The sequence below is a fragment of the Parasteatoda tepidariorum genome, chromosome 7 (genome assembly GCF_043381705.1).
Source record: "Parasteatoda tepidariorum isolate YZ-2023 chromosome 7, CAS_Ptep_4.0, whole genome shotgun sequence".
NCBI lineage: Eukaryota > Metazoa > Arthropoda > Arachnida > Araneae > Theridiidae > Parasteatoda > Parasteatoda tepidariorum.
The window spans coordinates 36,709,663-36,721,923 of NC_092210.1; the positions used below are offsets into that span (position 1 = coordinate 36,709,663).

Sequence of the window (12,261 nt, forward strand, 5' to 3'; positions counted from 1 at the left end):
TAACACTATGAAGTTATAATCGAATTGAGTAATAAATAAATCAATATGAGTTAATAATCAAATTTTGCCATGACTTAATTTTTAACGTTAGCTAGAGAATTTTTATTTTTCGTTTAACTGATGAACGTATCAAAATACATTCCTACGGACCATTCTCACTTTATCTATTGCGCACATGGTTCGAATTGACACGTACCGAAGGACCGTTTGCTATTTTTTTCAGGAGCAAAAATTTCGCATACGAATGAGAATCAGATTGGTGGACTCGTGAAAAACTCGGCAACGAGGTTCTCATTTGCAGGCAGTAAGAATGATCCTTATGTTTTTCCTAGTGGAAAATAAAGACTCTCTCATTCGTGAAGGGAAAAAAAGGAAGCAATGGGAACGATTCATAAAATTATTCTTGCATCAAAAAGGTTTCGAATGGTTTTCGTCAAGAGCATTGATATTTCTTTGCAAAATAACTACATGCTGCTCTACCCAAACGTTTATGAGTCGCAGTAAGAATATCAATTAAAAATATCGTACCGTTTGCCTGATTTCGGATAAAGTTGTTTAGAATATTCTTCAGCCCTATTGCGGTTAAAGAGGCGCTGTTGATCATTCACAGTAGAAGTCAATTTTTTGTCCTATTTACATCTTCGAAATTGGAATTAAGTGAATTACGCTATGGCGGAGGAAGATTCGGGTCCCAAAATTACAATTCATATCAAAACTGCAAAAGAAAGAAAATCTATTGAAATTGAAGAAAATGCAACTGTAAAGGAGGTAAACTCCATTTTTTTCTTAAAGTGTTACCTTAAAGAACGTGATGAGCTATACTAATCGTTTGAGATGACATATTGCGCAAACGCATATATATTTTTTTGTATTTGTTTTTAAAATTGGTCGAAGAATTGCTCACTTTAGTTTCTAAGATAGAATACTATATGATGTATCACTGTTAATTGTTTAAATAGCTTTTTGAAGTGTAATTTAACATTGTTATACATTACATATCAAACTGTAACTACGGAAATCTGACGTCACATACTTTCCATCTTCCTCTTACTTTTTGTTATACATTTCCCTATTTTTTAGTAAACTTCCTCAACCTTCTGTTCAGTAATTTTAAACATTAAATTTTATTTTGCAATGTGGATTATTGTATAATTTGTTTTTTAGAATTTTCTTATTAGTTATTGCCAATTCTGAAAAGAATTCACTGATTTCTGATTTTTCAACAAAACAATGAATCATGTTGTGATAATGGATTATAATTATTTGTGATCTAATCAATCCTAATATGCAATGCTAAATTATTCTTCCTTGTTGACAAAATCACATACATGTATATATTTCTGTGTTGTGCCTAAAATAGAAAGTTTTTTCCCAATTTCTTTCTTGAATATAATATAGTGGTTTATCATACAGTAGCTGGCCAAATTAAAGCATAAAATCAAATAATATGAATTATAGTTTTATAAAAATTCTTTTCAATTATATTTTAAAATTATGAGCTTAATAAATTAAGATTGTGATTTTATATGACTATCATTTTTAACTAACTATGACTATCATTTATTCATTAGTAATATAAAATACAATGTATTATTTGGAGGTTAATTATCTCTAAAGTAACTTTCAAATATGTAAGTTATTTTAATTTTTTCTTCTAAGTGGCGTAAAGACCTTCATTTAAGTAAATAAAATCATTAATCTAATGTAACTCATTATCTTTCGAATTACATATAAAATAGATAGTTAGAATTTTATGTAGACAAATGATATACATATTTAATGTTTTCCATTATTAATTTAATAAAGTTTTATTCCTGCTAATTTTATATCAATATAATCGCTTAATAATTATGTAATTCTTACAAGTAAGTGACTAGTTATTGGAGATGTAGATAAAGGATATAGGTCTAAATTGAAAGCTACCACTTTCTTATCTATGGTTTGACATTTATAATCAGCAGTGTTATGTAATTGAAACTTTACAATCTTTATCTACTCAATCTATTATTTAAACAAGTCATCACCCAGAATGAGTACTTTGGGATTATGACAGTTTATAATTCTTTCTTTTGGGATAGTAATTTGAATGGCCTATAGAATAAAAAAAAAGTGTTTTACACTATTTGGCAGCAAATAAATCTATAATGCATAAGAAAGAACAATTGTTCATAGTTCTTGAAACAAATCTTTTAACATTGAAAGTCATAGTTTTTTTATGTTATTGCCTAAAGTGACAATAAAAGAATAAAGTCTATCAAAAACCCTCCTTTTAAAATGCAGTTCTATAACTGAAACAGCAAAAATATAATAAAACAAAATGAGCTTCTCAATTCTTAAAACAAAGTTCTAATACGTGTCAAAAAAACAAAATTCTCTTGTCTGATATAATTTTAAAGAAAAAGCAGCAGTATAAAAACTTGTGCTTCAATATAGGTACTAATCTAGTTTCAATTCTTCAAAGTTTATTTTTCAATTTGTTTTCCATAACATAAATTTGCAAGCACATGAATTTTAGAACTTAACTAATATATGTGAAAAATATTTCTATTAACGTATAGTTAAAAATCTGATTTTATGTTATTTTTTAAAAAGTCTATTCAAATTTTAAAAAAAAGTTTTATCGAAAAATACTTTTACAAAAAATGCTTTTTGACCTAACATTCTGCCAACCTAATATTCACCAAAAAAGCCAAATAGGTCCAATACTCAACTCATTCATGCCCAGCCATAAAAAGTGGTATATATATATAAAAATAATTTATATTAAAATGTGGTATATTTGTTTGTTACAAATAAATATTTCTTTCTATTGCCAACCACTTTAGTTTTTAAAAAACAAGATGCTCTTACTTAGAATTAAAGTATAAGTGTTCCTCGAAACACCTGTGCTTTATGTTTTGGTAGTATAAATTGTCCTTTTAAAGACTCTTGGCACGAATGGGTTACTAAGGTCTGAATGATCATTACACACTTACGTTAAATAATACTTCTATTTTAATCATATTTACAGGGTATCCGCTCGTCTGGAAAGTCATGAAAAATCATGGAAAGTCATGAATTTTGGTATTGAGCAAAATTTGTCATGAAATGTCATGAATTTAACTTTTTTTAAAAAATATCATGGAAAGTCATAGATTTAGGTTGGCGCTAAATTTTATTTTTAAAATGGAATCCCTCCCAAATTTCATGGTGTACCGAATATCTGAATTTGTAACAAAATCCCCACTCTGAGTCATATTTTATTTAAATATAAAAAGTTTTTATCATTTTCTTTAAAAATTATGCTGTTCTTTCAAAAAAGGAAAGAAAAAACATCATTTCTAGAGCGAAGTATCTTTTAAACTTATGTGATTTCAGAATTATTATTATTCATCTTTTTTTTTTATTTTATCAATTTAAAATTCTAGCTGAAGTAAGCTAGTCATTGGCAAATTTGTTTAATTCCGAAATAAGAGCAGAGAAATCAGGAGTATTTCTTTCCTTTCTGAGGAACAAGAAAAGTATCTTTAGAATATAATTCAGCAGAAAAGAAGAAAAAAAAATTATTTGCTCAGCTATTATTTTTTCAGCTATTTTATTGCTTCAACTATTTCTTTACTCTGTTTTTTAAATTTAAAATCAATAAATATGAAGATGCAGAGTATAACAATTTTGGTTATACCTATCATTTTAATTAATGTTATTATAATGCTTTTTAAATTTATTATTCTGTTTTTTGTCGGAGAAAATAGTAACTTCATTAAGTCATGAAAAGTTCTAAGAATTAGACATGAAAAGTCATGAATTTGAATATCTAAAATGTTGCAGATACCCTGTATTTATTAAATGTAATTTTATTAACCAAAGTTCATGATGTAAGTAAGATGGCTCGGCCATATCTGGAGAGGCTCTGAAGATAGCCCTGTAAAAATTGCCACCTTCAAGAACCCTCAGGGGTCCGGCTCTAGAGGTAGACCATCTACTCGATGGCTCAACGACACCGAAAACGACCTCAAAGTCCTAAAACTTAAGAACTGGAGGGGAGTTGCCATGGACAGAGGGAGCTGGAGAAGGCGTGCTGTTGAGGCAGCCAAGGCCTGCAAAGGGCTGTTGCACTCCTGAAGAAGAAGAAAGTTCATGAAAATATCTTTGAATGATTTGAATAAAAATAAACCGTTTTAAATAAAATGGAAATATGATTTTTTTTTTTAAATTAATAGAATTATGAATCAGGATTCATAATGCTGTTAAATCTTAGCTTAGTTTTTGTTATATTTAATAATGTAATTTTTTAGTGCTAATAGTAAATGATTTGCCTCAATTAAATTGTTTCATTGTTCATAATTATTAAATATAAATATTTAATAATATAATTTTTTAGTACTAATAGTAAATGATTTGCCTCAATTAAATTGTTTCATTGTTCATAATTATTAAATATAACGTAGAATTTTGATTTTGTAGTTAAAAGAAGAAGTAGCCAAAGCATTCAGCACTTCTCTTGAGCAAGTGTGTTTAATTTTTGCTGGGAAGATTTTGAAGGATCATGAAGAAATTAAATCTCATAGTAAGTTTATTTTTCAGTGCAAATCAACATTTAATACATTAAACATGTTTTGTTTCTTCCTTGATATTATGTTTTAAAGCATATTTGTATATTGCATAATTTTTCTCTGCTTTATGTTCATAACCTGATATGAAGTTTTTAAGAACTCGTACTTTTATACTTTGGCATGCCACGAAAATTGTAATTTTAAATAGGTAACTATTTAGTAATTGAAACTAAATGCCACTTACAGTTTAATAGGTGATTTATTTTCTCATTTTCATAAGTTAAACTTATGGAAAAGTTTTGTAATAAAAAACTGAGCTTGGTGTTTTCCTAAGTTTTTGTCCCAAGAAGGTAAAAAAAAAACAAACAAGAAGCATGATTTAAATGGTCAAATCTGAATTATAATTTAAACTGTGCATACAGTCTTGTTATAAAGAATTTGGTTTTAAAATGGCCATATCACATAAACATTTTTAAGAAAATCCTAAAAATTTATAATAAGGTAAATTTTTCCACGTTATGAAAATCATTAAAAATTCTGATTTTTTGTAAATTTATAAGTTCTTACACAAAGTGTTGGTGTAATTTTTTTTTTTCATATTGCATCACAAACACTTCATTGTCACTTAACTGTGCCTTTTCATATTGAAAATATGCACCATTTTCGTTATTGTCATAAAGGGCAATGGCTAAAAATAGTTAACACTTAACCCAGCATTCATAAATAACAGTTACAAACTCATAGCAGCTGTAAAAGTAATTTTATTATTCTATGAATAACATTGTTTTGAGTGACGGCAGAGCCTATGAAGAAAAAAAAATTGACTTCATACTCTTGCTTTGTATAAAGAGCTTGTTAAAAAAATTTCTTGAAAATCTTTAATGTTTAATATTTGTAGCCATGTTTAAAATTTTTTGAATTTATTTATGTTTTGTTGCTTCAAGAAAAATTTCTATTAATTTAGAAAATTTGACATGTTTATTTTTTTTATTAAAAACTATAGATATAAAAGAAGGATTGACTATTCATTTAGTTATCAGAACTTCAAATCGAGTAAGTGAGATTTATTTTCCTTTATATGATCAAATACCTTTTATCAGCTATTTTTTTCTTGTTGTATTTATTCAAATGTTTTTCAGTTGATCATATTTTTTTATTTGTACTATTTATTTTTATCTTTTTATTGAAAATTTTATTTCTGTAAAATCATTCATGTAATGCTTTAATTTAGCTATTCTTTCTTTAAAAAATTGCATTATTAAATGTATTCTAAGATATAATCATATTTTCAACTTGAGTAATTTTTATGTTTTTCAAATCCATTTGTTCAGTCTTGTGTGACTGAGTCATATGACAAGTTTTTTGTCTAATTTTAGGTACTAAATATTAAGATATCTGTGCAAATTTCGCTGTAACTTATACTCCTGTCAGTTAAAAATAATGCAAAATATTTAAAATAATGTTAAAAATAATGCATTTTTCCTTTCAGTTGCTATTTTAGCCATTGATAACTAAAAGTAATATACTTTTTTTGAAAAAGTATGCTGCCATCCCTTAAAAACACCTTTTTATTCAGATTCCATTTTGAAATGAAATTATTCATTGTTTTTAAATAATAACTAACTACACACTTGTAAAATTATTAGTGTTGAGTGTTTACTATAGGTTTAATTCCCAATACTGTTAGAGATATTTACTTTCTTAGGATTATTCCCAACTGATAAAATTTTTAAAAAGTATTATTTTTTTTTGGGAGAGGAAATATTATTAAATTTTTTAAGTGATTTTAAATTTTAAAGCTATTTTTTAAATAAATATCTTTTTTTAATTAAAAATCCATCTTTAAATGTTTATTCTCATAATTTTCAGTTTAAATGATAGAAAAAAGCTTTGAAGTTGTTTATTAATTATTTTTTGCTAGTTTACTTTTTTTTTTGGAAAAAAAAAATATGCACAGATTACCTTTTGTTTAGCTTTTTATTTTTATTTTATAACCTGCAAATTATTCTCTTAGTTTGTTAATGAGAGAGAATTATCATTTGACATATACTTTCATTTGACATATACTTTCATTTGACATATCATTTGACATATAAAATGGTATGAAAGGTGAAAATTGTTTAGCATTAAATTGAGTTTTTACATAATGTCGCACATTTTGATAAATATTTACGATCTTTAGTGAGTACCCTTTCAAAGTGCCGTTTTCAGAGAGGAAGCGCCCTGCTCTTTTTTTTCCCTAGGGAGAACTCTAATTTTACCTTACCTTTCATATTTTTCCTTTCCCCCTTTTCTTAATTGCAGAAAAAGAATAAATGTTGTTTAATATTATTTATTGTGAATAAATTAGTTTAAATGAATGAAGTTCCAAATTTATAAAGTGACTTACGTTAATGAAGAACTTATTGCTAGCCTAAAATATCAATTAAGACTTTCTGTAAGCAATGATTAGCTTTTGTAACTAGTTTAAACCCTTTCGTAGCCACATCATTTTAGCGAAATTAGTTTGAAGATCAGATTTTTTAAGAAATGTTAAACCTTATATTGATCATATCACAGAGATGAGTTTCGTAAGAAACCAAAAAAAGTTTAAAATAGGAATCAAAAAACATTAAAATGTATAAAAACACTTTTTAAAGTAATTGAAAAAGAACCTGAAATTTAAGGAAGAAAAAAGTGTATGTAGAAGCAATTATCCACAGAATGATATCAACATTTTAATAAAAATATTGATGTATGATGTTACTTATGTTTAAATTAGATGAATATGAATCTCAATGTTTGAGTTTTAACTTACTCAAATACGAATCTAATTTAAGAAATTGCATAGGTGTGAATCTTGATTTCTGATTTTAAAATCTCGTTAATACGAACCTGGATGTTTGATTTTAAAATCATATGAATACGAATCTCGATATTTGAATTTAAAATCGTATGAATGCAAATCTCAATGTTTCATTATTAAATTGTGTGAATAGGAATCTCGATGTTTTATTTAAAAATTGTGTGAATAGGAATTCCTATGTATAATTTTTAAGTCACTTGAACACGAAACTTTAATACGAACTGCGATGTTTGATATAAAGTGTGAAAACAGGATGCACGATCTTAAAGCATGTAATTAGGAATAATTGGCATAATAGGTTTGCATAATAGGATAATAGGAAATAATTGGCATAATAGGAAAAAGGAGTTTTTCTTCGGGAGTTAAAAAAAAGAGATACTTTAGCTTAAAGGGTGTTTTTTTCCCCTTTTTTTGTACTTTTGAAAAATGTTGTGTGATCGAAAATTTTGCGCAAAGTTTTTTTTTACATCTTTAATACTTTTTTAATAAAGATGTTTGATACTAAAAAGATAGAAAGATTTATTTCAAATTTTAAGATAATAAGAAAAGTTGAAATTTTTAAATTAGATCATGATTTTTTCTTTTCATGGCGGCTTAACATATTTAATCAAAAAAGATATAATTACATTACTCTTTTTTTTCTTAATTTCATGAAATTCTTACTTAGAGCCGAAAAAATTTTAGCTATAATTTAAAAAAAAAAAAAATTCTCTTCATTGGCTTGATTATTTATTAAAAAATTTTGATACTTTTCCATTTCTCCAGCATAAGTAGTTTCTGCTACTTTATCAATTTATTTATTTTTAAAAATGCCACCTAAAAATATAAAAAACCAAAAAAAAGAGTTGAATTTACTTGCACTCAGTAATTTCACATTGTCAACTTTATCGCTTGCACTGGCGAAATGGAAAAGTACTAAAATTTAGGTACATATTATTAACTCATGAAATTGCTAAAATATTAATTTAAAGTAGGAAAGAAAATTAATTTCTTATCTGTGGTATTTAGATAAGATAAAGAAATTTTCTAAAAATTAGTTAAAATAATAATAATCTAACAAATATGTCAAACATTAATTATACTAATATTTGATAACAATTCTTTTTAATAAGTAAGTTTTATTAAGTAAAAACCAAATTGTAAGAATTTTTTTCAGCAAAACAACGAAAGAAATTGTGAAGACAGTCCTTTGTTACTCAACTACCTGAAAATATCTAATTCTTTTAAAGTTTTTTGGATGCACACATTTAATTTTACGGTATTTTTGAGATAACTTTCATGCAAACAAATTGAAAGGAAGGTGGAAAAAACAATTTGTACAAAATTTCCAAAGAGACTGAACAATGAAATTAAACTTCAGTTTGTGCAGTAAACAGTTTGAAATTTAAATAAAAACTAAATTATATTACTTCATAGTTAACATAGTAAACCATGTAAGTGTTAAATTTTTTTTTTTTACAATTTATCATGTTTTTCTTTCTAACAAGTCAGTGTCCCCTTTTCGTTATTCAGTACTAACCTAGTGACGACAGGCTATTGAGTGTAATAATAAGCATACATATTTATTTAATAAATGTTGCTATTAATTTTGTCTCTATTCATGATTATTTATTGGATCTTAACTTTTTTGTATAATTATATTATAGCAGCAAGATCCACCAGCACCTTCTCCGGTAAGTTGTATTTTATTTTATGTTACAAAATATAAATTTATAAAATTATAATTCAATAAATTTTGTTCACATATTAGTATGTAGAATTGTAAAAAATGTAAATCATGAAATTAAATGTTTTAGTGTATCATCAGTATCGCATGCACCAGTATTGGTGTGTTATTTAGTAATATTGAAAATGTATATAGATTAAGGCTTAAATCTTTTAACTAACAAGTATTTGTCATTATTAAGAAAAAGCAATTAAATAAAACTAGTAATACAATTTTCATGTTTATTTCTTAGTAATCACTTAAGATAAGCTGCTCATACGAGATTAATCCATAATCTGTAATAATTTCAATATGTTCTTCAATATTATCTTTTCAATCTAAGGATAAGTTTTATATTATAGTTATTGAGTATAAATTCAATTTTGCATTTTAAATGTGTATTAAGAAATTAAATAATTTTTTAAAGATGCATTAATTATTAAAGCTAACTATTTTGTTAACAGTTTTTCCTCTTATATCAGTTGATTTAAAGAATCCTGTTTTTTTTTATTATTTATTAGAAATTGTTTAAAATTTTGTCTGTACATATTACTTATTTCTGAGTAATGCCATTTTTCAGAATGTTACGGCGCCACCGCCTTTACCTGGAAACCTGTTTGGATTTGGAGGTTTTGGCGGACTTCCTGGTCTTGGAAATTTGGGGAGTGCGTTAGGTGGTCAAGCAGGTGGTGGTAGTTCTGCATTTGCTGACATGCAGCAACAAATGCAGCGAGAGGTATGTAAATTTATCGACTCAATAATCTGCTAAATTGTTGTGTGCAATTTATGAGGCATAATGAACATTAGAGTACTTTGTAAGAAGTAAATAATTATAAGTAATTTGTTGTAATAAGTTTTTAGCATGATAATTTTTAATTAAATTACCTTATAATTTCTAAGTATAAAAATGAGTTTTTTTTTTATTATTATTAGCCAGGCCGCCAATGATTAAAACCAATACAATTTAATCACGTGCCCTCCACATCATCCAGTTAAGTTCATTAAAAAATGTGGGCGTGGTCATAATACCGGGAGATTAATTTTTTATTGAACAACAAACAGGGCCACACCACGAGACATAATGAACATTAGAGTACTTTGTAAGAGGTAAATAATTATAAGTAATTTGTTGTAATAGGTTTTTAGCATGATAATTTGAAGTTAGAGTACCTTATAATTTCTGAGTATAACAATGAGTTTTTTTTATTATTATTAGCCAGGCCTCCACTGACGACTAAACCCAATACAATTTTATCACTTGCCTTCCACATCATCCAGTTAAGTTCATTATAAGATATGGGCGTGGTCATAATACCGAGATAAAATTTTTTTTATTGTACATCAAACAGGGCAGCACTTCACAAAATTCGTCTGAAATGAACTTTGATTGTCCATAATGTGTATTTTTAAAAATCGTTATCAAAAATGAAGACAAAGTATACATGTAAGAGGGTTACAAATCAATATTTAAGTGACGAATGAACTGACAAATTACGGTTGAGAGGGCGGGTGTAATACACATCAAAACAGGTTTAATTGAAGGTCGAAATTTGAAGGTGTTTCTAATAATCACCTTTCAATTCCTCTATTTCCTCATACAATTAAATCAGTCTTATTTATTATTACATTCGCCTTCATGTACTGTGTATTGTCAGATTTCCTTGTAACCCCAATGTGTGTGCCTTTTTTGTTTTTATTCCTTATTAAACATGCTAATAGCGATCCTTATGTAATTATCTCTATTAACTTGTTAGATTCTTTTTACCTTATGTGGTTTTTTGTTACCAGAGAATACTATTTATGCTGTTATTATTTATTTCTGTGGATAATATTTAGACTAGCATTTTCTGAAAGCTAATTTCAATGAAGGTTCTGTATTAGTGTAATTTTTTATATATTTGATTAAAAACCTTTCTTTTTCTGAAAGCTTACTTAATCTGAAATGCAAGTTGCAGAATAGATGGAAGCTTGCTATAACTATCTTAACGCTAATGTTAAAGAAAGTGAAATTTTCTTTATTCAGCTCAAGCACCTAATTCTGGTTTCTTAGGTCATCTTTCTGGTTTCTGCAATGATTATTAAAATAAACAAAAAAAAATTATTGATTAATAAACAACTTAAAACCTTTTTTCTATTATTTAAACTGTAAAGCATAAGAAAGGGAACATTTAAAGGCACACTTTTTTTTTTATAAAAAAATTTTTTATTTCGAAAATAATTTAAAAATTTTAACTAACTGAAAAAATGAGTAATATTCTAGAAAAGAAAAACTTATTATAAAGAAACCAGTTTAAACCCAACAAAGTAATTTGAAATAGTAATCAGAATTAAACCTATAAACACAGATAATTTAACCCTTTTGTAATTATTATGTAAAGTGATTTTTTTAAAAGGAAATATGATTAAAAAGGCAGTGTTTTTAAGGGGTGACGGCAAATTTTTACAAAGATGGCAAAAGGTTTGCATTTATAGGGATCAGACAGCTAGCAGAGCTGGCTGCCCTTCTAAATAAGGTACAAATGTTATTATAGAATCTTTTACAAAGTGTGGCTAGGGGTGAAGGCAATATTTTATAAGACTGAGAAAATTAAAAAAAAAATAGAATTCATTACAGAGTGGATCCGTATGATCCATATGAATATGCAAAACATTTAAATCTGTCGCTTTATTGTGTTTTTTAAAAGTTGTCATTGTGTTATATTTTTTGAAATACTTTTAAATAAATTATACTAACTATTCTTTTAATTTTTTCTGAAAATAAATTTAAGGTATAGTTTCTAAAGAAATCCTTTGTATGTAAGGAAAAATTATGAGAGAAAATTCAAAATTTATTGTATATGACATATATTAAAAATATATTTTTAAACGGGTAAATTGATATAGAGTTATTTGTATCTACCTCTTTTATAATGTATCAATACTTCATTGTTACAGAATGTCCAGCTTTATTACTAACTAGTGTTAACGTCGACCCCTGGTTTCCACAAATTTTTGGGGGTCTGAAAAATTGACTTCAACACTGATATATATATATTTTTAACTGAAGTCTATAAGTCGAATGAATTGTCACATAATAACACTGCTTTAGGTTCAGTCATCTAGCTTTAATTTTGAAAATAATGCATTGTTTTTAAAACAATGTTTACCTTATATAGAAGCATTATAGTTTACCTTAAGTA

At 26.4% G+C, this 12,261-nt stretch overlaps 1 protein-coding gene across 2 annotated transcripts in view; it reads left to right on the forward strand.

Annotated features, from left to right (window-relative positions):
• Window positions 1-386: 386 nt before the first annotated feature.
• Window positions 387-12,261, forward strand: part of LOC107455626 (ubiquilin) — a 37,572-nt gene continuing 25,697 nt past the window's right edge. The window contains exons 1-5 of one of the 2 annotated variants that reach the window (XM_016073255.4): window positions 387-768; window positions 4,444-4,546; window positions 5,536-5,585; window positions 9,024-9,050; window positions 9,663-9,818. In XM_016073255.4, the coding sequence (XP_015928741.1) occupies window positions 670-768; window positions 4,444-4,546; window positions 5,536-5,585; window positions 9,024-9,050; window positions 9,663-9,818 (435 nt within the window). In that variant the 5' untranslated portion in view covers window positions 387-669. The remainder of the gene's footprint in view (window positions 769-4,443; window positions 4,547-5,535; window positions 5,586-9,023; window positions 9,051-9,662; window positions 9,819-12,261) is intronic. The other variant, XM_071183282.1, reaches the window with a different exon arrangement.